The sequence below is a fragment of the Anser brachyrhynchus genome, assembly GCF_964034855.1.
Source record: "Anser brachyrhynchus genome assembly, chromosome: 13".
Taxonomy (NCBI): domain Eukaryota; kingdom Metazoa; phylum Chordata; class Aves; order Anseriformes; family Anatidae; genus Anser; species Anser brachyrhynchus.
Genome location: NC_137708.1, coordinates 10296591 through 10322814, shown reverse-complemented (window position 1 = coordinate 10322814; position 26224 = coordinate 10296591). Strand labels below are relative to the sequence as shown.

Genomic DNA, 26224 nt, shown 5'->3' with positions numbered 1-26224 from the left:
ACCAAGGAATATATCCCAGGGCGCACTCTCAACCTGGGAACAGGAGAAGGCAATACAATAGAAGCAAAACTGAAGAGTATGCTCAGAAACCAAGGTTGTAAGAACCTAACCAGAAAAGCAGAGAGCAGCAGATTTCTGCCTTTAAAGATAAGAAAGTTTAACAGGCACCAAGAAGGCACCGGACTGAGGCTTCAAGAACTCCTGGTTTATCTGCAATGAAGTCCTCTTAGGCTTGAACAATTAACATTGTCAGTTCTGTGATGAATCTCTACCACCGACTTTCACATTATTCTTTTTTTCCTGTGGTACAGTGTGGACAGAATTATTCCTGCAGCAATAACAACTATTAACTTGATTAACACTGATTTATTTTCACATTCATCATGGATTTTGTAACCACGTGGTCCTTACAACATTTTTATCTCCCCATCTCAACTGTATGCATTTCAACAACATAGAAAGGCCCGTAATAGCAAAATTCTCACCTGATTTGTATCCAACTGGCATCAAGCAGAAAATTAACAGTGCAGTTCTCAGAAAGAACACAAGGTTTTGCTTACACATCCTTGACCATGATAAACCCATGTTTTCTGTCCCCTAAGACTTACTTAACTGAGTTCCCTGACATTCAGACAGTTTTGGCCTACTATGAAGACCTCTCTGACGACAACAGCATTTCTAATTCCATTCTAGAGAAAAACAGGAAAGATTCATTTCTTGCAATTCCTATCATTCCTATAAAATTTTGAAAACCATACAACAGAAAGACATAAAAAATAGAAGAACTGCATTATTATCAGTAAACAAGGAGACTTAAACAGGAAATGAAATTCAATTGGCATGCCTGTATTTCTCACCTGCAGTAGCTGGCCTGGATGCAGAGAACCCAGGAATGGAGAAGTGTGACAATAAACAGTCTCTCCATATTTACAGTCTGGAGCTCCCGGATCTTTGCCAGGTTTCTGCAACATGCAGCGAAAGTGCATTTAGCGCTCAGTAAGAAGCAGAAGAAAATCAGTGTCCAACAGCAAAACTTACATACTTACCCTTTTGTAGTAATTTTTAATCTTTGTTGCCATGCCAACCTGCATCATTAAAGGAGCGTTTTCCTCGCTGTATTCAGCAAGGATAAGATCTCCATCCTTGCCAGTTAGGTCCTGTGGTGTGCGCATGAAGAACATTTCACCCCCGCCAGAAGCCTGACGCTCCTGCTCTCTCATCTATGCCAGTGAAAACACAGAATTAGGAAAACAGCACGTTCACTAGATCTGCTGTGCAAACGGAGCCACAGCAGACATCACATACAAAGAGCAATAATCGTACCTTAGCTTTCTTTTTTATATGCTTCAGCAGAGGTTGCACAGCATGGGGTCCTGGTTGGGACAGGGCACCAAAAGAGTATTTCTTCAGGGGAGGCCGATGAAATTGTCGGAGCTTCATAGGACCCATATGGGTGGGAAAGAACGGCTGGCGAAGTTCCACTGCTGGGATAGAGTGCTGACACAAGAACAAAGTAGATATTAAGAATGACACATATCATCTCAAAACCAAGATCACCTTCCAATCCTGTTGACCCTTATAACAGAACCTAGCAATACTTGTAGGTCTGCTGGTAGTAATAGTAGTAATACTAGCGCACTCAAATTCACTTGAAATCACGTTACCCTTTGACAGAAAGTGCTTAGGCCCATATATTCAACTTCTTCTTTCAGGGCAGAGACTATTTTCCTTTTATTGTTTTAAAGGGTACTCAGCGAGAGGATTGCAAACCATTATCTGTATCAGTGGCAAAGAAGCCCATTTGGAATTACATCCATTTTTTTCCATTACAGAAGAGCCTCCCTGAATACCATAATTAAGGAGGAAAATATCATGACCTCTTCACCAAAGGCTAGTGAGCAGTAGCTGAAACTCATCATTATCTGAATTATTTTTATAATATCCAGATTAAAAAACACACTAGAAGAAGCACAGCTTCACCTCTTGACTATCTGCATCACTTCTCTCCCTCTCACAAAGGCTTCGGAAAGAATAGTGTAGAAAGAAACGCTAAACAGAAGTATGGTAAGTATGATAAAGCAAGATATAGCATATATACCTCAGTTTGATGGGGTAGTCCAGAAAAGTTTGAACTAACTCCTTTCTAAAAATTTTGATTAACATTAAAAAGTATCTCGCATGAACACTTAACTGACCCGCTGTAATCTAAAGCCTGTTTTTTCTACAAATCCTCAATCCCACTTTCAGCTAGGAACTTCCTTACCAAGACATTCCCTCTCTCACTCTATATCCAGTAATACCGTGACTACCTGGATGATGTTGCCTCCAAAGGTTCCTCGAAGCCCCTGCTGTTTGGGGTAGTAAAACTCATCATTGGAGAGGTTCCAGGGATCCTTCACCTCTGGCTGAGACATGTTCTAATTCAATATTAAACAGAGAGAGAGAGTCAAAAAAAAAAAAAAAAAAAACACAAACACATACAGAACAACTCCAAAACAAAAAAACACACTCCTTCCAGGTCATTCCCAACCTGCAAAATGCTAAAGCTTATGCTGACCTGCTGTGGTTCTTCCTTGATGACACCAGTTTTTCCCAACAGGATTCGACTCTTCTTTAGAGAAGATTCTTTCTTGTTCTCCTTGGATGGAGAGTTCAAAGTCATTTCTTCCTTTTCATCGGGAATTTCTAAAAAGACAAGCAAACACACTGTAGGGCGCTCTTCCTAGGGTTCTCTTTTTGGCACCACGACTTCATACTAAGCTGGAACTTGGTCAAGGCCTGTCAGCCTTTCTGTTCAGTTTCTGGGGTGACTATCCTCCTCCTACACTCCTCCCTCTTTTCGTCCCTAGCCCCTGTTTCTGCACTGTAAGAAACTGTCCTCATTGAGAGGAGGAACCTGCAATACAGCTGCAGAGAAATTTTTGTCGAATGTTGTTTCAGAGAAGATCCACAGTTCCACTGCTAAACATGATTTACTAATAATCTAATCAAATACAAGAAAAAGAGTTTGTTCTGCCAAACCTATTCTATAGAGCTGAGAGTCAAGGGCAAAGGAGTACCAGTATTGTTCCCCAAATACAAGTACTAATAAACCTTTTCTTTCCCACACACATACAAGTTGAAAGTGAATCTGAATCCAAAGATAATATAGACCTGAATCCATACAGGATTCCTGAAAAATTCTAGCAAAATAGTATGAATTTAAAAGCTCTCAGTTTGTGAAAATTGGATTCTCTAATAAGATTTTCACATGAGAAGCAGGGGCTAGTGACACATGCTTGGTAAACACATCATCATCTTCATGCAGAGATCTCGTGTTACTCTATATAAAATTAGAACGCATCTTTGTCATCCATTTATATAAACATCTGCAACTTTGCTGTGTAATTCACACAGTGAAAAAAAATACCTTGAGGGGTGTTTTGTTGGCTTTTTTCCTTAACCAAGCTCAAATTAAGAGTGATTTTCAAGGTTGCTGGCTAATACCAAAACATTCCAACCAATACATACAGAAATTCTTGTCACTGTCCTGAGTAAGGAAATGCAATCCAGACCATATAAAAGTGTAGCAAGACAGGCCTATCCTCAGATTACGTAAGGCTCCTTAAAGATTCCAACACACAGAGATCTAAGAGAAAGTGATGATTTTGTGAGTTGAAATCAGAAAAAATCTCTCTCTCCAATTCGTAGCAATGTAAGCATGGAATACATTCGAATCAAACTCCAGGAGTACTGAGTAAGTTTGTAGTAGTAGTGAAAACGCTGACAGGTATTACGCAAAATCCCCAGCTCCTCTGTGCCATTACTGTAGCCTGAAATACGATTAAGCAATCTGTTTCTTCAGGCTTTCATTACAACCCATACAGAGAATGGCATGGACTAGTTTGTGGTTTACTTCTCTCCCCTCCGTCTTCAAACCAACATGTCTGCAAGTAAAATTATGACAGTCACTTCTAAAACACACCGTGAGTCAGATTACTTCTGTTAAAATTAAGTTTGAGGGCATCAATTTTTATTCTTCTGCTACTGCTTTTAACTTTGGTGTTGAAAGTGTTTACCACACCATTGGAGTCACCAGTGTTGCCGCCTTCCACTTAGGCCTAGGATCACTCGCAAATTAATTTTCAAAAGTCGGGACAAATAGAGGCCATAAGCATTGACCAACACCATTTATTTCCATTACAGTGTGACTATAAATCTTTCCTTCCGTTTCCACTTGCATTTTCCCATTTGAGTCAAATTTCTGGATGCCATAGACATACCTAGAATTATGTTTTCATCGTTTGGATCAAGTGTCAAGACAGGGGGATCCAAGTAGGTTTCCATTGCCTGATCATCCCAGATGATATTATCTTCCCAACGGCCATATACTAACTCTTCATTATCAATTGGGAAAATAGAGTACCAGGGCTTGTCTTCATCCAGGGAAACTGCAACAACCATAAGTCACGGTTTTAGACACTACAATATTTAGAGATTTTGCTCCACTGTAACACAGAATCTCTAAGAATGAAATAGCAGGGCCTCTACCAAGTTTTAGAGCAAACATGCAACCCGTTTTATCTACAGCTTGTTACCAAAAAAGTACCCCACTATTACATGAAACACAGCTCTATAGAGAAGTATGTTACATGCACCTATTCATAGGGTGAAGATGAACATCTTCATTACCTTGCTGCTCAGGGGCCTGCTTCTCTTTGCCCTTTGCTATACCTAGAACTCCTGCTACGCTTGGTTTCTGTGCTAGTGGAATAGGTGGATTGAGCAAAGAGCCACTGCGGTTCAACCCTAGAGAAGAGGAAAACAAAAGTAACATTAGCTTGAATCAGAGTGTTAGAGGGGTGTCGCATCGCCTTAAATCAGAACTTAAGAGTTGCATGGAGAATGATTTCCCATCTGAAGCAGCATGTGCCTATGCATATCACAAAGAATATCATATATCGTTAGTATGGGTAAGACTAACAACCTACAAAAAGAAGTTCACCCACAGCTTACTGGTGGACTATGCAGACTCTTCAAAGTTACGTTCGGCTCACTCTGCACATGCTGCATAACAATGCATAAAAGTACATTTCTATGTGGTCCCTATAAAAGAGAGAGGCCTTGTGCTGACAGCTACCGCTAACAGAACACTTGGTCCAGCCTTCTTGTCTGATCTCAAACTGTCTTGGAAAAAGGATGGCCAGGCAGACCTTAAAGAATTGTTGTGCGGAGTCTGCTTGCCCCCATCCTTCTCCCAGGGCAGACCAACTCACATATGTACACATCATGTATGTCACTTAAGTTTATGCTTATGGAAGGCATAAGATAACAGATATGAATGGACTACCCGTGTTTAGCATGTACTGGAGCTTTTGATGGGAGCCACACAGTGAGCTCAGCCCTGGATAGGTCAGGCACAACTGTGCTAAAATGAAAGCTGTAATAAAAAGCTATCTCCAGTACTCCTCCCCAGCTCCTCAGTGTTTTGTACCAATAACCAAACAGTAAAGGATTGATGTTAGCACGCACTAAAGATGCGTGTGACATAAACTGATGTTCCCATTAGTCTTTCTTTGTAGAAGCAGGATAAGATACAAGAAACAAGCAAAACCCATTCATTCTACATGAGCAATTTAAATTGGAAAAGCATCTGTATCTGAGAGAAGCCTGAGGGTTGTAAGAACTGAGACTTCCTACCTAAAAGGAAAACAAATGCCATTATTAGTTCATGAAAAATTTAAAAAGACCTTTACACAAATCTTTGGATTAAGAAAAAAAAAAAAAAGAGAGAGAGAAAATTCCATTGACCTATGAAGAGCAAACATCCTAAGCATAGCATTGCTTGATACTAATTCAGGTGAATCTAGCATCTTGTATTCCAAATGGAGAGAAGAAAGCCAGAGTTAGTATTTTCTTTAACAGAAGGGACCTACTCTGTTTTTCGAAAAAAAGAGAGAGACCCAGAATTCTGAGCAGAGCTGTGCTTTTGTCAAAAATGTTTCCTGATAGAATTATATTCTGTACTCGAGAGGAAAGCATGCAATGAGACAGCTCAATTACAATTCACATCAGATCATCGTTTACCTTGTTGGGCATTGTATGCAGTGGCATTTCTAGTCATGCTTGATGGCAGCCAGCCTGCCAGACTTGCCCGCTGTGTTTTAGTTCCTTTGTGTTTGACATCTTCTCCATTCCAGATAACATCATCCTCCCACTGGAGCTGTGTCACCATAAGGAAGTGCTCATCAGCTAACAGATCATCCTTCTCATCCATCAACTCTCCGTCCTGCAAGAAAAGAATACTTGAAGACCTGCATTGCCTTTACATTTTCAAGCTCAAGGTAAAAAAATAGAAGTCGCATATTGTATGCTGCACAGCCATCCACCAGCCCATCACCAAGCTCTGACTGCACAGCAGTCCTCAGAGCCACACACATTTCTCCTCCTTCCCTCACAGTTCCCCTCTTACCCTCTCATCTGCCTGTCCTTTAACCTCCTGCTCTGTCTTCTCTTTCAGCTTGAAACCATAATCAAATCCACTGCCATCCTCAGGGATTCCCAGCATGTCATACCAGAGCTGTGCGGGGCCATAGCGCCATTCTGCCACTTTAGGCTTCGTATCTGTCACTTTGTCTGTATCACCAGTTGACTGGGAAAATTTTGATTCCACAGGTGCCATCATGGTGATCTGAAGCACAGCAAAGGAGAGAGCGGTTACACTGACGGTCTATCTAAGTATCAGTTACAGGTTTTATCCTTCCAAGTTTCCCAGCTCATTCTCAGCGGAGAAAAGTATTTCTAAGAAGTGCTTTTCCATACTTACTAGCTGCCTTAAGAACGTTCTGCAATTAGACTTCCAAGAACACAGATTTCTTCTCGATACAAAGAGGATAAGCTCTCCTACTGATCCTTTACCATGGACGCGGCCTTCTCAGTAAGAAGCAATCACCTGAAGTCACTGACTAGTATCTGGAGAGGAGCTTCTGCATAGCTGGAATACAAGCCAACCCTGTCCTCCAGTTTTATTTTGGAGGAAAAGCTCTTTACGCTAGAAGTTGCTGTCCAATCCACTACTACCCCCAGTGCTAGCTGGCGACCCTCCCTAAGTCTCAGATATCCCACCTCATCATCTGAAAGGCACTGCTCAGGAGGGGGAGGAGCAGCAAACTCATATTCCCAGGGAGATTTTCCTTCCATTCCACTCTCAACTACAACTTCACCCTCCTGTATCTGCACTTCTTGTGCCAACTCCCGATGCTTCTTCTTGCGCTTCCTTCGGGCGCTACGCCAAACCGATGGAACATTCTTTCCAGGGCCAAAGAGACGGAGGAAACGCAGCACCTATAACAGGAAAAAAACACAAGGGGGTCAGAGGAAAAAAAAAAACAAAAAACAACACAACAGTGTGGAACGTTTTTCTTTCTTTCCCCCACCTGAAAAAGCAATAATGAAGGAAAGCACTCAAATTCAGAAGCCTGGCCTGTTCTACAATTCCAGCTCCTACTGCAATCAACAACCTCATTGTCATACTTGAAAATAAGTTTCTGATCCATCTCTTTGACATTAAGAACAATTATTTTTGAAAATGAAGGTAATTTCAGACACAAAGGAACTTAACACGGTGAAGAAAGATTGCCTTTACATATTGGACGTGTGGTAAGGTACCACCTGGAAATTATGATTTTCATCTTGAACAATCACAACCTTCAGAAAGACATATGGAGATTGAAGAAGACATGATAAAATGATTAGCAAAACAGATAGAGCTAGAAGGCAGTTACATAAAGCAGAGATTTCTTAAGCAACCAGATACACACAGATACACCAGAAAAAATGCATTTATTTTTATTTCCACCACTATGCTGCTTCCCTGTATACATACAGGAACCTCCATAAACCACACTAATGATAATGAAAACTCTTTTTTTTTTTTTCCTTTTATGATTATGACTGCTGGGTTTTAAGCACCATTAATTTTTTCTTCAGAGCGCTCTTGTAAAGAGGGAAAGCATTATTACCAAATCAACTGACAGATTTAGGAAACGGGAATTAGAACCAAAGATTTGTAAAAACACATCCTATTAATTATGTTTCTATGACCGCTCTGTCCATCTCTGCCCACATCTTTGTTATCTGTCTTCCCAAGACTCCCCCAGATTACTTCTTTACCCTCTGGCCAGTTTCAAGGAGCCAAGGGCTAACATCTCAGAGACAGGTAAGCCGCTAACAGTTCAATGAAACAAAGTGCGCTTCTCCATCCACATGCTCTTTTAAGTGGTTTCATCAAGAAAAACAGTGCTACATTAACACAAACCTTCTCATACATCAACCGATCCTCACAGACAAATGTATAGGATTTCAAGCTTTGCTAGTCCTAGTAGTGATCAAGAATTAATTACGAAAATTTTGAAACACTTACAGCTTGAACTGATTTCTGCACCAACTGGGCATGTTCAGCATTGAATCAGTCCCTGGCATTACATGCTGAGCACCAAAGAAACGAATATACAAATGACTGATTTTAAAAAAAAGGTAACAGAAAACACCAAATATGCTAAAGCTAAGACAGCATCAAGCGCTTCAGAGAAAGATAAGGTCTAACTTCTGTGTTAAAGATTCACATGGATTTCTAATAGACAGAGGTTAGCTAACATGTTAAAACATGATATTTAAATATGTAAGTTGCTTGTCTTATACAAAGACACGATGGAGGCATGCATAAATCCAAGTTATCCCAGCTGACAACCATCTGTTTGGCAACCATAAGCTTGTCTTTACTCTCCTTCCCCTTCCACATTTCTTCTCCTCTTGACAGCTTTAAAAGTTTCAAAAATAATTATTGAAATACATCAATGACATTTGCTATTTGAGAGCATTTTTAGAAGTATTCAAATAAATTTGCTTAGTAATGAAAGGAAAGAGCTAAGATTTTGCAAAGAGTTGAGAGTTAAAATTATTCTTTCAACCAACTTGATATTGTTCTCATCTCTGTTCCATACTCAGAGTGGTTCTGAGGGAGAATTAAGTAAAGGACACAGACTTTGCAAATTTTTTTCAAGAAGTCCACAAGTTCAGAACAGCACAAAGGGAGGCACATATATGGCAGAAATGCCAGAAAGCAGAAAAACAGTTTTCACAAACAGGTCTGCACTGTGGTCTTAGAGAGCAGCAAACATTATTTCACACCCTGATTTATTTGACACTTTTTAAGAGGCTCTTTCAGATGTCAGGAAAAGTATTACGTGTTAAGCAGCCTGGAAACAGCACAACACAGAAACTGAAACAGAAACTATCAAGATGAGCAAGACCATCTAAGCAATTTCCTACTACATACCCTTAATACTATACGATTTATTCTTAGAGGGCTCATATGATAGAGTTGCTGTCACTTTCACATATTTTTTTACAATACCTTGCCTGGCCGAAATTCCGGGAAGAGCTCTGTAACACTTGGCAACAGTTTGGTAGCATCTCGCTGCATGATTCCTGCAAGAGGAAGTGTGAGTTTGCCTTCCTTGGATTCTGCCTGCCTGGCTTCTTGAGGTCCCATCTCTGACTCAGAATCAGAGCTGCTGCTGAAATCCACCTTGTCGGAGGCAGCAGAGGAAGGAGCAATGATGGAGGGCAAAATGATACCGTCTCCATCTTCAGATACTACAATAGAACAAGCACCTTATAAACAAACAGGTTTCCTCCCTGTCCCCTAGTACAAACCCATAATGCCACATCTACTTTTTATACCAAGTTATGCAAAAATCAAGCCTCTGTAGGTGTTACGAGTACCATTCTGGTATAACCTTTCATTTTATCCTAAGCGTTCCAGGTGAATTTCCCAGCCACAACTGAGAGGATGAGATAAAAAAAAAGCAATTTGATTGTGAAAAATCAGTATTTTAACAGTCATTAGAAATATAATACTTTACCCTGTATTTTATACATGAGCTCATCTCAGACAGTCCTATAACACTGTGTAACAGGACAAAGACCCACCTTCAGATGCAGTCTGCAGACAGAATTTTGAAGACGGATGGGTCCTTGCCACAGAATGAACTGCTACACAGCAACGTTTGCTTCCTTCAGACATTCACATTGCCAGAGGGAAGAAGAAAGTCCTCACTCACCAGTGGAAGCTGCATCCTTTTCATCTTCTTTCTTTCCAGGTACTGGAGGTGGTGGTGGCGGCGGCATCAGCTTGGAATCAATATCTTCACAGTCGGCATCATAATCATCCTCATCTTCATCTAACCAGTCAGAAGACAAGACTGCACATTAAGCTGACAATAAAAGGGAACCAGACAACCTTCCCACCTGTACTATCTCATACCTGTCCCAACCTGCTGAGAAGACCACGTCCCCTCATTAGCTTAGCGAGGGGACCATTCTTATTTCACAACTAGATGCAAACCTCTTACCAGTTCAGCTTCCTGCACATTCATTTGTAATATTGGAAGAGTGGGATGGGGGAGAAAAAGGTAAGTTGACAGAAAGCAGACTGCAGCACTTAAAATACATATGTATATATATTCTGCTATTCACATTTAGTAGAGAGAATAAAGCTGCTAAAGATGTAAGAAAAATGCGGTCAACTTTACATCCAACCCGCCACAATATGACAACAGAAAGGTTAAATGTAAAGCAGCTTTCAGGAAAAACAAAGATTTAGCATTTGCACTTGCAGCTCCTAAAAGGGAAAAGCCTGTTTCTGTTAGACAGAGGTCTCTGGGACCAACAACAGAACTGAAGTGCCTTTTGGAGAAAGTCATTTTAGAAAAAGCAACCGGGGTAAAAGGGGAGAGAGAGGTTACGGTTGAAGTTACTCTCCAAGGGATCAGGACCTCAACTCTATCTTTGATTATCTCTGAGAAACACCTGACCTCCCACATAACTCTTTTCCTAAGAACACAGGTTAAAGAAATATCAGCAGGTATCAGTATTCTCTGCAGGAGACCCCATGGCAAAAGGTTGCTGGTTTCTCTTCAGAGTGTAGTTTAACTCTGATGAAGAACTCATTTCTTAAAAAAGGAAGGTATTAAGCAGTAGCTTTATCCAGTGAATATGGTTTCACCAAAGCTTATATCGGATTCTTGAAACAATGAGCAAAAAGGCACAACAACACACGTTTAACAGAACCCGTGTTTAAGGCAATTGCTCCAAAACGCATCCTACTAGCTAGAGCTGTAATGCTAAAGCCATTTACCTGGTCTTCGAACTGGCTGCAGGCTGCCCATTGCCTGCTTATACCTACGGCTTTCATCTTCTGCCACTTCATTAATATCTGAATAATCAACAGCGTCTTCTGTGCTCTTAACCCAACCTACAAAGAAAAATATCTAGTCACACAAAGTTTTATCTTGATGGATATTACTAATATCTGACTTTGCTACGTACTTAAAAATCCTTCCCCTCTACTTCTTTTTCTTAAAGGAATAAAAACATTTGATTAACTTTTCCCAAGAGAACATCTTCCCTTTATTCCAACCAAAATCTCCAAGAGCTCTGAATTTCACCTAAAATTTGATAAGTAACCAGCTTTTGAAAGGAAACACTTTCCGATTACTCAATGAAACTGTTTAACAAAATCTGAAATAAAAGAATCATAATAAGAGACTGTGCATCACATAGGCTTGTAAGAGTTTAATGCAGGGAAAAACAATAAATGTATTTATAAGCAAGAAGAGACAAAGAGCAGTGAAAAATATTAATTATCAAAGAGAGCGTGTGCACAAGGGGCCGGGAGGGGAGGTGGGAATCACTGTGGCAAGAGGAAGGCCAGGCCTTTGGCAGAGGACCCGTGAGCAGCGCCGGTCGCAGCGCAGACCACCTCGGTGCACTTCTCCCCCCCCCGAGCGGGGCCGTGACCCTGCAGCCCCCCGCCAGGCTCCCGGTGCCCGGTGCCTAACCTTCCTCGTCCAGGTGGGCTCCGTCCGCCTCCGGGCTGTCGTCCTCGCTGGCGGTGATCTCGGTGATGAGGTTGCCCAGCCCCAGGGCCCCCAGCCCGGCCAGGTGCTTCTTGGACTCCTGGGGACACCAGAGCCGCGGCCCAGCTCGGAGGGGCCCCTCCGCCGCCCCGAGCGCCCCGGCCCCTGCTCGGCACCCGCCGCCCCGCCGCCGCCGCCCGCCCCGGCCCGGGGCCGCCCCTCAGCTCAGCCCCGCCGCCGGGCTCCCGCTGCCGTCGCTCCCCTCAGGCGCCCCGGCCCGCCGCACCTTGTCGAGGACGCTGTCCCCCTCCAGCTGCCCCGCCTCGTTGATGTTGCCGAAGAGGAAGCCGGCCAGCGAGAAGGGCTCGGCGCGGCCGCCATCCGCCTCCTCCTCGCTCTCCGAGTCCGACATCGCGGCGGCGGCGGCGGCGGCGGCGCCGGGACGGAAACGGAAACCGGGGCCCGGGCGGCGCAGGGAGCCGGCGGCACAGCGGCCCCGCGCGGCCCCAGCGGGAGCGCGCACACCTCAGGCACAGACCCGCACACAGCCCCACACGCCCCACAAAAAGCCCCCCACACACCCCCAACCCCACACACCGCCCCCCCCCAAAAAAAAACCCCCACACACTGCCCCACACACACCCCCAACCCCACACACAACCCCCCCGACACACACAAAACCCCACACACACCCCCACACACACCCCCAACCCCACACACAACCCCCCCGACACACACAAAACCCCACACACACCCCCACACACACCCCCAACCCCACACACAACCCCCCCGACACACACAAAACCCCACACACACCCCCACACACACCCCCAACCCCACACACAACCCCCCCGACACACACAAAACCCCCCCCACACCCCCACACACCCCACCCCACACACACCCCCGACCCCCCACACAACCCCACACACCCCCAACCCCACACACAACCCCACACACGCCCCCAACCCCACACACCACCGCCCCCAGTCCCGTACCCCCTCCAGGCAGCGGAGGCCGAGGAGGAGAGAGCCGCCTCCACACCAGCCCCGTTACGAAGCAGGGAATGAGCTAACAGCAGAGCCACGGAGATGAGGAGAGGTTTTATTACAATTTAATTTCGCATAATTTAAAAAAAAAAAAAAATCTTTTAAAACTGTTAGCTGTAATACAAATTCTTTTATAGTATAAAATCAAGTCGCCAGTGTATGTATCAGTACCACACTTAGTCTTGGGCTCCCGCCGGGACGGGCAGCGCCGGGGCGAACCCTTCTTCCAGACATCCTCCGCTCCTCCAGGCGAGCCCAAGCAGCACCAAGGTTCCTACAGAGCAAGGTTTAGCACTCGACAAAGCACGGTGAGGCTTCTCTAGTTTAAATTCCACATAAATAGCGACAGCTGTAAACTGAAGAAAGCACTTACACACCTAAACACGCCTCGCAGCATCCTTCGGACGCAGAATTCCTGAACTGCTCGATGCCGTGTGGATGGCCACAACTGCGTTTTCAAAATGCTTACGTATTTGAGAAATGATTCATAAGCTGAAAGATTAAAACCAGTCTCTTCACAGAGAGCCTCTTCTGTGAATTATGACATACGTGCTGCCATTTCCACTAAGTAAACAAATGAAAGAATGTTGAACAGTTCGGGAAACCCTCACGACTTAACTCTGGGGTACCCTGATCTTCTGAACAGACAAAATCCAGCCACGTGATTGTGTGAAGCATTTGTTACCTGTCCACAGGAAAAAAAAATGGGAAGAAGGGGATGGATTGCAGACTGAAGCACTGGGCTACTTACAATGAAATGCACCAGAAATTGTAGGAAAAAAAGAAGATCATAAACTGAGAATGCCAACCGCATGGAAAAGCTCATTGGATTTGTGCGCTCCTGAAGGTCATTCTCATGAAAAACAGACACTGGAATAAATCAGCTGTCAACCAGCAGGATTTTTGCTCCTGACAGAAAGATACAAATACAAGGCACCTAAATGACTATTGATGAGGTACTCTGAAATCAGTAAAAAGCTGCTGAAGTTGTTCAAAGTTCACTTTCTGTTCATTTTCCTCACTATTGTGTTAATATCCTCAGTACTGCTGTGCAATCTATTTATTAAGTAATCTAGATGGGGATAAAGCGTTCTAGTATCATGTAAGCAATAATGTAATCAATTCAAATAAATTGATTTAGTAGAATTTTATCTCACCATACCCTCTTCCAGTTAACACCAGGACAGCTGCTCTGTGAGCCTACAGAAACAGGGTGTGTGCAACAATACTTGCTCACAGGACTTCATCTGCAAAGTTATTGTCATCCAGTTAGGAATAGCCACAAAAGATGCAGAACTACAAGATTTCAGTATGTAAAGAAGTAAAAACTTTTAAAAACAGTAGTAGCTTCAGTACAAAATTGCAAGTTTGTGTAGCAAAAAAAAAAAAAAAAAGAAAAAAAGAGGTGCCTGTTGTTGACATCAAAAGCCTATTTAAGAGCAGTTCAAATATATCACAAAGTTTTTAAAGTACATCTCAATTAAGCAGAGGTTATGGGCTTGCACCAGGGTAACCAGACTGTTGATTTAAGCCTGACCTGCATTATAAAAACATGTGCACTGGCTTAAATAAATATATCTTAAACATGATAAATTCTATTTACTCAGTTACTGAAATTTACCTACAGAAAATAATCTTGCATTACAAGGCACAGGATTAATTGCTGCCAGCAAGTCAAGCCCACAGTAAAGGCATATTACTGAAGAAAAGGCAGAGCATGGTGAGCAGAGGTTTCCTCACTGAAATACTCCTACTCCCTCACAGCCTGCGGGGCACTACGGTAGGAGCCACATCCGGACCAGCACTTCTTCTACAAGTGCAAAAAATGCAACGACACTCCAGACAATGGCACTTGGTGAAGAAAAATATGCAGAAGTCTCCAGGTTTCTGCAAACATCATGTGCTACGGGCGTTTTGGTGTTGCCTGCCATCAGGCAATGTATGAAACTCGGTACTGTTTTACTAGCCGCTTATACCAATACCTGAATTAACTGCGGTTTACATCTATGGGCTGCAGCTTGCTAAAGCAGTACCTGTACGAGCATACATCCAATACACAAAAATTGCGGTTAGTGTCAGCAACAGTTAAAACAGCTGAAGAAAGGCACATCCTCTTCAAAGAGGGGAATAAGGGCACAAATACGAATGTGTTTATCTACCTGTATTATTTTTTTTGTATCAGATAAAGCAAGGTCAAATTAACACAAGATCCCTAGTAACCTTGTTGATATATTTTGTCCTCTTGCTAAAATAAGGCTTTTTTTTTTTTCTGACCAGGGTATACACAGTGCAGTTTTGCATGTGTGGGAATCACAAGAAAGCAAGTTCTGAATTACCAATCGAGGCTGCATCTGGACAAAGACAGTACTGTCAACCTCAGACAACAAAGCCCAGTCCAGCACCATTGGTTTCATACAAAGCATCTTTGAAGCATGCTGCTTTCATACTACCAAGCTGGAAGGTTAAGACTAAGGAAGGTTTCATGCGCTCACTCCTCAGCTGGTCCCAGAATCACACACAAAAAACAGTGAACATCCTGAAAATAAAAGCCAGCTGTCACTCACTAGAGCTGCTAGAGAAAGTTTAAAAAAAAAAAAGTACATAAATAGAACTTCAGTTACAACAGTCTATAATAACTGATCACCTTGCAGAGGGGAGAAAATTGCCCAGGTAAATCTATCCAGTGACTGGCTAACCATTACAAACTTAACTGAAACCATCAGAAGAAATAAGCGTTTCTGTTTCCTGTAAACAGAACATACAAATTTTCTGTTGATGATCTCCCAGAAAAACAACAAAGGAATTGCTGTAAAATCTCAGGTGGTCGCTCCAAGAACATTAAAAAGTGAAGCAATGAATTCTTCAAGAGAAAATGAGCTTCTACCAAGTCTTTCGGATTCATCAAAGGGAGAGTGGGATTACACTGAAAAGCTCACTTCGAGACTAAGTGTGATCCCAACTATCTCAGTCGGCCCAAGAAGATCATTAAGTTTATTCCCAGGGTGTTAAGTCTCTTTGGAGAGTGAAGTAAAACCTTATCTTGGTTTAGAAGATTATGGAAGACTTGCATCTAAACTACTCTTCCACCTCTCCATTTTGACAACGTAAAAATCACTCGTTCAAGGGATTCATCGTTATTACCCTAAGTTCCTTAGGTTAGGAGAAATCATCTCCTGCTTCTATTAACAAAATACCTGCAGGTGTTCCCTGGGTCCTGCTTAATGGGTTAAACATGCCTTATGTTAACTCTTCATATAAATGGTCACAGTTCACTTTAAGGTGAGTCTCGGTAATATTTCAGGCATTTCTGCATGTAAACAAATTGTTTTCAAGCTCTGACTTGGCAAACAACTGGACAGCCAGATGTGTGTAAAAACCAGTTTGATCTGTACATAAGGGATGGGAAAAGCAGCAGCTATGCTTAAAGCAAAGTTATCAGAATTTGTGCTTTTCAGCAAGTCTAGTAACTGATGGGTATCTAGTAAAGGCGTCTGGCTTCAATGACATCCCTTCTTTTCTTTTCCTCCACTAAGTAAGAACAGAAGCCAAATGATCCCTGGAGAAGCTGGAGACTGGAACTTTAGAAATTAATATATATTTGACCTCTCAGTTGGAAAAAAAAACTATTTTGTTTCAGTTTCCCTGAAGCAATAAGACTGCAAGAATATTCTTTGCATAATCCATTTCTGCTTAGAGCTGTTAGTGCAAGATGCAAATCTTCAATTTAACGCATTAAAAAGCCCTCCAAAACTCTAGTCACTATTCAACTTTGAACATCCACCACCCGAGGTAATTACAATAGGACACATTTTCTTGTGTTCTTCTTTGTCACAGGATACAGAACTGCACGAACAGCTTCAGCAAACACCTCCCGAACACCCTCCTGATTCAACGCTGAGCACTCCAAATATTTGACTGCTCCAATTTGTTTAGCCAGTGAAGTCCCCTGTTGCGGGGTAGTGGGAGCCAAGCTTTGCTCTTTCAACTTTTTAACTGTTTCCAGGTCATTTCTCAAGTCTCTCTTCGTGCCCACCAAAAGAATGGGAACATTAGGACAGTGGTGAGAAACTTCAGGGTGCCATTTGTGCCTCACATTTGCATAGGAAGAGGGGCTACCAATGGAGAAACAGATGACAAATACGTTGGTTTGAGGATACGAGAGTGTGCGCAGACGGTCGTATTCCTCCTGGCCTGCAGTGTCCCAGAGATTCAGGCTAACCGTCCGGCCATCAACAGTCATTTGGGCACTATAGTTGTCAAACACAGTAGGGATGTACTCTTCGGGGAAGGCATTGGTGGTATAGCTGATGAGAAGACAAGTTTTTCCCACAGCGCCATCTCCAACAACTACGCACTTTATAGTCTGCATTCTTTACCCAGAAACAAAGTCCTGCACAAAGCAAGAGAACAAGTTAGAAAAAGCACGCTCAACGACAATCATTTTTAAGAGATGCTTTTGCAAGTGTTTTTAATATTGCTAACAATTTCTTATCACAGCCAGACATATTCAGTGTCTCAGAAGCCATTATGAAGAGCTCAGAGGCTAGAAAGACAATAGTGAAACAGAGATGCAACAAGTTGAAAGCTCAGTGACAACTGGCTGCTCTCCAACCACATAAGTGCAAATTAGCCAAATTCCCACAGTCTTGCCTTACGGCCAGACAGTTTCCCACAGGCAAGAGGGACAAGTCCTTAGGAAATACCTGCAAGCGGAAAAGGATCGTGGTCTCACGCTCAGTAACAAGATACTCTGTCATCTTTAAGTCCACACACACTCTGAATTGACACTTCTTGCCTATGTATTCTACTGCCTAGGAAGTTCAGCACAAAGAAAGGTCCGAAAAGTATGCAATAAGCCAAGATATCAATTGCTGGGTTGCACTGCTGCTGTTTACTACAGTAATTCACTCGACTCACAATCAGACCTCAAGTACCTACATTATTCAGAAAACACAAGACAAAAGGTTCAGACAGCAGCACATACAAGAAAAGCTGTTCTTTGAAATAAAACTAGAAATGGTATCCAGATTAGAATACATAAAGAATTTTTCTAAAGAGGTCAAGAACAGATTATTCTCACTAATTGGTGACAGAACAAGCAAAACTTAATAGGCTTGAAGTAAAATAAAGCAAGCTCATACCAAGCATTAGAAAAAACACACGATGTAAGAGATCAGCAATCAAACAGCCTTCCTGGGCAGGCTGTGGAAATGTTACCAGAGATATGTGATGCTTAAAGGCCTTCTTATCCCTTTCTTGAAATGTAAGGAGTAGGTTTGATAATGAAGTGGATATAGACTAAAACTCGGTTCATTCTAACCTTTTATTACATGAACAGGAACTTTCATGTTCCTGTTCATAAACAGTATGGAACAACTACAAGCACAGTCATTTGTTGCTCATTTCTGTGCTAGAGCTTCCACTGCTAGCCTGAGCAAGAAGGAACATGCATCTGCCTTCTCACCCAAATGCCTTTGAGGTACTATCAGTAATCCCCAGCTCGCAACCAGCACCAAATATGCTGCTTCAAACAGAAGAAACAACTAGTAGGAGGGACTACATTGCACATTCCAGAAAAATCACAACTCCAACAGCATCAAAATTGCAAAAGAAATATAAAAACAAGCAACGGTGAAGTACTTCGCTAATAAGAAGTCACGAAATCCCTTTCCTCCAAATTCTCCTTCAAGACCATTCAAACAAATAAACAGCTTGTTACTATTCAGTCTAGCTCTGTCCTTTTTGACAAAGTCTGTATCTATATCTATATCCTATTATCATTCTCCTGGGAGCATACATGATTCTTCTGTACTAGGTGAAAATAAACTACCTTAAGCTTTGGCATTGCAGCAGGCTACTCAAGTGACCGATATTGCTTTTGGTCACTACAACGTACAGTGCTTAAGGAAATATAAATATATGTACGCACTCGCTATTAAAAAGCGGTCAGTTGTGGGAAGCAGTGCTGAAACCTTGCACCAGAAAGACTCAGCAGGATGTGTGAGGGGAGGAATTTGGAAGAAAGAAGCAGCAGAGAGATGCAGAAGCAGTTTATCCTTTTTGAAAAGGGCAGGGATTAAATTGCTTAAACATCATGAATCACCTGAAATGAGATCTGACAGGTACTTTTGAGCTTTGGCAGAAAAGCATACGTGTGCATTTCATCATACATCAGAAACATCAGTCATCCTTCAAGGCTAGAGTCAAATGTAAAGAGAGAGGCATGCCACTGGGAATCATAAAGGTAATCAATAAAAAAGAAGAGCACTGACCAGCAATAACCAACAGCAGGACTGCATATATTATTCCAGAGCAGTTGCACCAAGATTTTCATTTAAGGGGGCTAGAAGAAAAACAAAACAAAAAAACAAAACAAAGGTAAAAATCTAACAAATTAGAGGCTTAGAAACATTCGTTGCATTTTGCAAAATCAAGAGTTGAAATTTTCTTTAATATAAAACTACCAAAATCGTTACAAATTAAACATTTTCAGCATTTTATTATCAAGGGGTTGAACACTGCTCCTAACAGCATACAAGACAAGGCAGCGTTTCTGAACGCAGAGGGTCTAAGGGTCACAAAACAGTGACAGAAGAGGGGACGTCTCCCAGCGCCATAGCACTGCTGCATCCACAGGGGCAGCTGTAACTCGCTGTCCCAGGCTCGCCCCTTGCCCTCCCTGCGGCTCTGGCACACTCCCCTCAGCACCGAGCCTACTTTCAGATGATGAGGCTGCCTTCAGACCTTCCAAAGCGCCGTGTTCCCTCCCCGGCCAGGCAGCAGCCCATCTTCTCAGCCGCGACCGCACGCTAAAACAGGCTGAGGAGTCCTTTCACCCAGTTGCCTGAGCATCAGCGCTTGGTGCAGCCAAGCCACTGGTCCAACACGGTGGGAGTGGATCGCGGAGGAGGGGAGCACCGGCAGCTGCCAAGGGCAGCAGCACTGAACTGCAGCAGAGAGCAGGTTTTAGGGTTAATTCCTACGTTTCCTGCGTTTACTTCAAACCACTGAATTAAGTCCCGCGTCACAAACTTTAGCGGTGACCGGCAATTTCAGAGGAGAAGATGATTTCCAAACGAAGTACCTGTGCAACAGCCAGCTGTTCTGACCACTTGGTGAAAGGCGCCATCACGGAGATGGCACAGCTAAGTTGGACACGTGCATTCAAAACCCGTAAGAGAAGTCTCACGGAGAATGAGACACACGAAGCCTTTTATATGCCCAGTTCCTAGTTTCTAAAATAGATAAATTGCAAAGCCTTGGAAACAGCTCTCTCTTTAAAACACAAACCACGAGCTCCCCCAAGGGCTCACATAGCTATTCATTTCTGCACAGGATTTTTCACAGAAAGGCAAGATAACCCAGAATTGCATCACCACCCACACCTACCAGGCACCAGTACTGTAACACAACGCGGGCAGTTTCTCATATTGGCACACTGCAATGCCACACGTTCCCTGTACCATGGGAAGACATAATAGCTTGATTCAATCTCGTTAAAGTTTTCTAAAGAAAGCGTGTTATTCGGAGATTATTTTGGCTGGGTTTTTATTTAAGAGGTCTTTGCAGCTTTCGGTTTGGAACACAGTAGTAAGGTAACAAAAAAAAAAAAAGCCTGGAATATGAATAACGCTCTTACAGCGTTAAGATCTTGAATTACCTGGCCGCAGCTTCACTTTTAGAAGAGCAACAGTTGCAATAGGAAGTAACTCCATGCAAAAATGCCAAAGCATCAGGCTAAGTATGAACTATTCAAATATGATTAAAGAGCCTGTGGGCTCTTAAGTATGCTTCCCTGCAGGGCTCCTTTAAAGTAGGTTCTCTTAGCTGAAAGGATTCGTGTGTGGCATATGCAGACTAGAAAAACAAACAGACCAGGATACAAAATTTAGTACTAAAACAAAGCATTTAGAAAATTAATCAAAAGAAAGAGTAGAAAGATGCTCCCACTCTCCAGAAACCTGTAGGCTGTGAGCAGGTGTAGCTTGGTTAAAGATTTACATGTGGAAGACAAAGGATTTTTTAATTTAAGCCACAGCCAAACAAACAGTATTACCTCCATCTAGCCTTTTATATTAAATCCACAATCTCTGCTCAACATGTACAGAGTCTCTATTTATTTCTGCTTGTAAACAATTTGCATAACAACAAAACTCATAAGAAAACAAGAAGCTGAGGTCCAAATTTGAGAGGAAAATTCTTTTTTCTCAAGCACCTTGGAACTTGGCACTGCGTGCTACATGAATATATGCTAGCAATAAAAAACACCATACTCCCCGATCAATCATCACCAACAAACGTTACAAAGAGCAGGAAAATTAGTGTAGGGCTTGCTTTTTTTAAAAAACAAAAAAAGTTTTAAAAGAATTCTGGGGGAAAAAATTTAGGGAGTAAAACACATACAACAGGTAGAAAGGAGAACTGAAAAAAGAGAAAAATACAGACGACCACATCAACGCATCAAAAGCAAGACTCGGAATTTAGAAACAGAAAGCTAGGCACGAGCTTCAAAGTGAAGTTTAAAGGTTACTTGGCAAGAGAAAGGAGTCAACAGAAAGTCCAAAGTAGTGAGAGGTAATTCTGGTTGCTGAGTCCTGCCAGAGAAAGCACTTTGATTACAGTTAAGGCAGAAGATCATCAGAACATGAAGAGTTCTAACAGTTACAGCAGAATGGGAATAATTTTCAAGGAATTTAAAAAAAAAAACCAACACACATTACCCCCCAGAGAAGTGTTGTACAAAAATACATAGAGAAGTTATTTCTATCTTATCCATCAATGCCTCCGAATTACCAAAGTGGCATTCCAGCTTGGGTTAGTTTCCTCCTCAGAGGATGCTGCAAAGTCTGCTTTCACTGTCTGCACACCTGGCGTTTCCTTTGGAATGTGCAAGATCTCAATCGACATGTCGAGACATCGTCTGGAGAGCTGCTCCCGTTCTGACCTAATTACATATTTTTGGGTATCGCTAACACGGCCAGCTTGCTCTCCTGTAACCCAGCAGGACTTCTGCAGGAGAAATTCACTGTTTGGGTTTCACCCCCAGCATCCCCCCAAAGCTATCCTAAGTGAAATTGAGTGACTTCATATTACCTCAAAATATTTTTGAGGGAGAGAGAAAATGTTCTCTTCAATGTGTCTGAAGGAAAGTTCCCAATTGAGAGAAGGGAGAAAACAGTGAGAGAAAACAGAGAGGAAACACAACTGAATTCTTCTGGGGCTTTTTAGATTGATACTTTTTTATACTTCCTGCACTTTGAAAAGTTCTTGGCAGAGTAACTATTTCTTAGCAGGATATGTCTCTGCCCTCGCTCCATTAACACTAGACGCCTCTGTTAGGTGGATTTTAGCTTTGATACTGCTCTTTGATAACCTTGTTTTCAAAGAGTTTGTCAGGTTTTCTACATCTCTCTCTCTCCGGTTTGGATAGGGCCACATTTTGGCCAAACATGAGCAGAAAAAGCACCAGGAGTTCAGCAGAAGTCACCTGTACTAAGCTGAATTGTTCTATTCACCACCTTTGATCAATCCCTCCCAGTTTTGCAGACTCACAAGTTTGATACTGCTTTATCTGGAGCAAGCAGAAGTTCAGAAATCTAAACGACATAATTGCTCATTTTCCAGTAACAAAAACTTCAGAGATGATTCACGCCGTCCATACATAAAATCAGGCAGCACCTTTCAACGACAAACTGCAGCCCTAACTATATCCTAACATCCTCACCCATACAAAGGAGCCTAAAAGATTTTTGATTTGTGCAACTTAGCCGCCAGATCTAAGAGGGGAGATAAAGGGGCTTTCAGTAGTCTAATCGAGACTGTGTTACTATTCCATAACAGCTCAGCTTACTCTCCATTGTTTTAGGCAAGCGCTAAACGAATGGACAAGTGCCAAACTTGAACATGCATGCCAAGAAAGAGTAAAAAAAGCTAAATAGGAGACCTCTTCCCTAATACCCTGACTACTCCTTCAGCAATGAATGACCTACTTGGACTTCTGAATGCCTTTCAAAGTTTTCACACCGCTTTCTGTCCTGCCATTTACCTGTAGGGCAAGAGAAACAAAAGATCCAACAGCCCCAGTGGCAGCAGAGGGGAAAGAAATTAACGAGCCCTGCCAGATTTCAGCAGCACAGCAGAACCACCAACCCAAACCCAGAGCTCCAAGCGCTGCGAACAGCAGAACCAAGGGAGCTCGCTTCTGTGGAGCTTCAAGTTCAGCTTCCACACACACTGCTGATGTCTAACGAGCACAATTCTCACGTCTCAGTGCGGACACAATAAAGACCTTCCTATTTTTCACCAAATAAATAAACAAATAAAGAATTGTTTCTAAGCTAAAGGAAACTTCCCAAAACCTTTCAAATAATGTTTTTAAGACCTATATCCCTAGCAAATTAGGCTGAAATTGGTTTACCCATTTACTTAAAAAAAAAAAAAAGGAAGAAACACAAACTTCACCATATAATCAGTATTTCTTAGGGAACCACGGAGAAAACAGCGTTCTGCATGAGCTATTCAGGCACCTCACCCACACAAACCTCAATGCTTCAATACTCTTACTACAGGCACTCATACCCCAGATTTTATAGGAGAGTAGTGATATGAGTGACCAAATAGCAATGAACTTAAGTTGTATGAATCCAAGATTACAACGTGTTAGAAAGAAGCCAATGAAACAGCTGCACAACCATGAAATAAGACTACACCAAAGTGCAGCTGTACAGGAACTAAAAACTAGAACATCAGTAGGTATCCAAATCCGCACAGGATACGAAAATGAAATGTATCCTGCCATAATCAGAAGCTGCAGAGTACTAAACTTGATGTCCTTGCAACCACATGCAAAAGCATGGACTTGTCACGATGGTACCCTTCAGAACTTGTTTAAACAAAACGCCCCTAATGTGCTTCAAGGGTGGTCACAGTAAAGGCGTAAGACCAGGAGCTGGGACGGCTGGGTTCCACACCCAGATCCACTGCACTCCTCCTGGGAGATGCAGGCAACTTGCAGAGGTCCTGGCTATCGCATACACTGACCACTTTTTATAGGTCCTTCCTAGCTTCTACAGATTTATTCAGTACTGACTGCTAAAGGAAAAAAGACAGTACCTCAGTGACTAAGTTCTGGTAGGAGAACTAAGCACATTACAGGATGAATGACAAATCCAGTTAAAGCCACCCTGGTTTTGATTTGAGGTGGGGGGGGGGAAAAAAAAAAAAAAACAAACAGCTGTTAGTCTACCTTCCTATCACCTTGTCACCCGGCATTCCTTGGGAGTATAAACACTGTTTTTAAGAGAAGTTGGAAGAGAGCCACTGTTGTATCTGAGGGGTACCATGTATACTGAGAAAATCTGGACTTCTTCCTCAAAAATAAAAGCCCCCACACTTTTTTGATTCGCTTTTGATTCACTTTTGATTTCTCCTCTTCTACCCCCAAATTTCACTGGGAAGTAAAACAAACAAAAAAATGCCCTTGGTCAATCAATAACAGTTTTCAAAAGTCTCTTTAAATAGTTTTGATACAATTAAAACACAAGTTCAAGCATGCATTCAGTGGGTATTTTATCACGGCTTCTGTGCTACAGTATTGCCCTATTTGCCAGTCTTATTTGTATCAAGTATTGCAGTTCTGAAAAGAGAGCAGAAGGTACCAGTGAGAAAGGAGTGCCTCAGCAGTCCACCAGATTTACCACACGGACATAGGAATGTAAAGTAAATAAATAAAATACTCCTTTTAACGATACAAAACCTCTATAATAAATGACACCAAATTGTGTCAAAACATTAGGACAGAAAAATCATGAAAGCAAATCAAACTGTGCATTTCCCTACCAATGGCAAACCACATATTTCATTGTTTTTCCAACATGTCTGTAAAGTTCCTCCTATGAACACTTAGAAGCTTCTTTTTTATGGAAACAGCTCAAAAGCCATAATGACAAATAATGCCTCATAGCTGTCAGTTCCCTATAGAGACCCAAGTGCAACTGTACGCTGGCAAACTGGCCAAACACAGTCTTCACGCCAGATGTAAATTACGTAGCATAGAAGAGAACTTAAAGTTTTTAAAAGCAAAAAACAGGCTTGGGACAAGCAGGACACACCTAATGAACCAGGCACAAGGAGCGCCGCACTCCAGTGTGAGACACGTGCTGTAAGCACAGGGTACACACAACGAACAAAAGCATTTAAAGCTTTTTTTTTTTTTCTAACTCAGGGTAAATACGGTGGAAATCACAAGTGCTTATAAAGAGTAAACAGACACTGACTATTCACCGGCTCTTTTAAAGGAAAGAACAAAGGGATGCCAAATTAAATCAGAAGGAGGGAGGCTCAGAACAAATAAAAGGTAGCGTGTCTTCTGGCAGCCCGAGGTGAAGCTAGGAATTCCTCGCTGCAGGACGTTACAGATACCGAGTTTACAGAACTCAGGCGGAGAGCCATTAAGCTCGTGGAAGATCTGCACAGCAGGCCTGACCGAGACAATACCTGTGCCTCCCGAAATCACTTGTCGAAGGCTGCGAGAATGTTTTCGGACAGCGTTTTCGGACAGCGGTTTCCTCCAGCCTTGTGCTCTTCTCGAGACAGGAATGCGGCGGGGATTTTCGGGTAGATCACGTACGACCACTCCTCTGCGTCCCTGTAAAGGGAGAAAACGCTTAGCATTGGAGCCAGAGAAACCTCTGCAAGAAGGGACCGCCCCCCCCGGGCGCGGAGCCCCCGGCCCGGCTGCGTACCCGCCTGGCCGCGAGCTGCCCTGCGGAAGAGGAAAGCCGAGGACCTGCCGGCGGGGCCGCCGCACTTCCTGCACATCTCCCCGCAGGAAACCGGCCGGGGGACGAGCTCAGCCCGAGCCGTCGCCGTGCCCTCCCCGCGCCTCCGAATTCCCCTTCGGAGACTCCCCCGGGCCCTGCCCCAGCACCCCCGCCGGCTGCTCCTCGCTGCCCTGAGGGAAGCCGCACCCCCCCGGTGCCCCCCTTCCCCTTCCTGCCCTTCCTGCCCCCCCTCCCCGCTCCTCCTTCCCCTCAGCGGCCAGGTAAACCCCGCCGGGGTCCCGCCTCCCCTCCCCTCAGGGCCCGGCGCGGGGCAGGGGCCGCGCTCACCTCAGGGCCGCCCGGTGCCCGCTGCTCCCGGGGCGGCGGCGGCGGCAGCGAACCCGGGAGCCGGCCGCACCCCGCCGCGCGCAGGCGCCGGGCGCAGGCGCAGTCATGGCGGCTGCGGCTCCGCCAGGGGGCGCCGCTGTGGGGAGCCGCCATCTTTCGACGGCTC

General features: G+C 43.3%; 2 protein-coding genes across 10 annotated transcripts in view; both read right to left on the bottom strand.

Annotated features, from left to right (window-relative positions):
* The window catches only part of TAF1 (TATA-box binding protein associated factor 1), a 32533-nt gene extending 20177 nt beyond the window's left edge, over positions 1-12356 (bottom strand). For 2 of the 6 annotated variants that reach the window (XM_080554583.1, XM_080554582.1), the window contains exons 1-15: positions 12187-12353; positions 11883-12000; positions 11180-11296; positions 10104-10223; positions 9395-9636; positions 7105-7323; positions 6452-6670; positions 6067-6268; positions 4672-4788; positions 4263-4430; positions 2558-2685; positions 2310-2417; positions 1324-1497; positions 1047-1220; positions 858-962 (exon numbers count right to left, since the gene is read on the bottom strand). In XM_080554583.1, the coding sequence (XP_080410709.1) occupies positions 858-962; positions 1047-1220; positions 1324-1497; positions 2310-2417; positions 2558-2685; positions 4263-4430; positions 4672-4788; positions 6067-6268; positions 6452-6670; positions 7105-7323; positions 9395-9636; positions 10104-10223; positions 11180-11296; positions 11883-12000; positions 12187-12312 (2337 nt within the window). In that variant the 5' untranslated portion in view covers positions 12313-12353. Of the gene's footprint in view, positions 1-857; positions 963-1046; positions 1221-1323; positions 1498-2309; positions 2418-2557; positions 2686-4262; positions 4431-4671; positions 4789-6066; positions 6269-6451; positions 6671-7104; positions 7324-9394; positions 9637-10103; positions 10224-11179; positions 11297-11882; positions 12001-12186 lie in introns of all 6 variants that reach the window. The other 4 variants (XM_080554585.1, XM_080554586.1, XM_080554587.1 and 1 more) reach the window with 4 other exon arrangements.
* A 628-nt stretch (positions 12357-12984) lies between these two features.
* Positions 12985-26207, bottom strand: LOC308177381 (rho-related GTP-binding protein RhoG-like). Of its 4 annotated transcripts, XM_080554579.1 has the most exons (5): positions 26059-26207; positions 25445-25595; positions 19222-19292; positions 17653-17760; positions 12985-17339 (listed from the first exon to the last, which is right to left on the bottom strand). In XM_080554579.1, the coding sequence occupies exon 5, from the start codon at positions 17316-17318 to the stop codon at positions 16743-16745; it is 576 nt and encodes a 191-aa protein (XP_080410705.1). In that variant the 5' UTR covers positions 17319-17339; positions 17653-17760; positions 19222-19292; positions 25445-25595; positions 26059-26207; the 3' UTR covers positions 12985-16742. The 4 variants fall into 4 exon arrangements, with proteins under 4 accessions (XP_080410705.1, XP_080410703.1, XP_080410704.1 ...); XM_080554577.1 differs by lacking the exon at positions 17653-17760 and having other exon boundaries at positions 26059-26206; XM_080554578.1 differs by lacking the exons at positions 17653-17760; positions 26059-26207 and adding an exon at positions 25693-25893.
* Between the last annotated feature and the right edge of the window lie 17 nt (positions 26208-26224).

Bases quoted from the DNA above. Each gene is read 5' to 3' on its own strand.
- LOC308177381 (XM_080554579.1), bottom strand. From the start codon at position 17,318: ATGCAGACTATAAAGTGCGTAGTTGTTGGAGATGGCGCTGTGGGAAAA.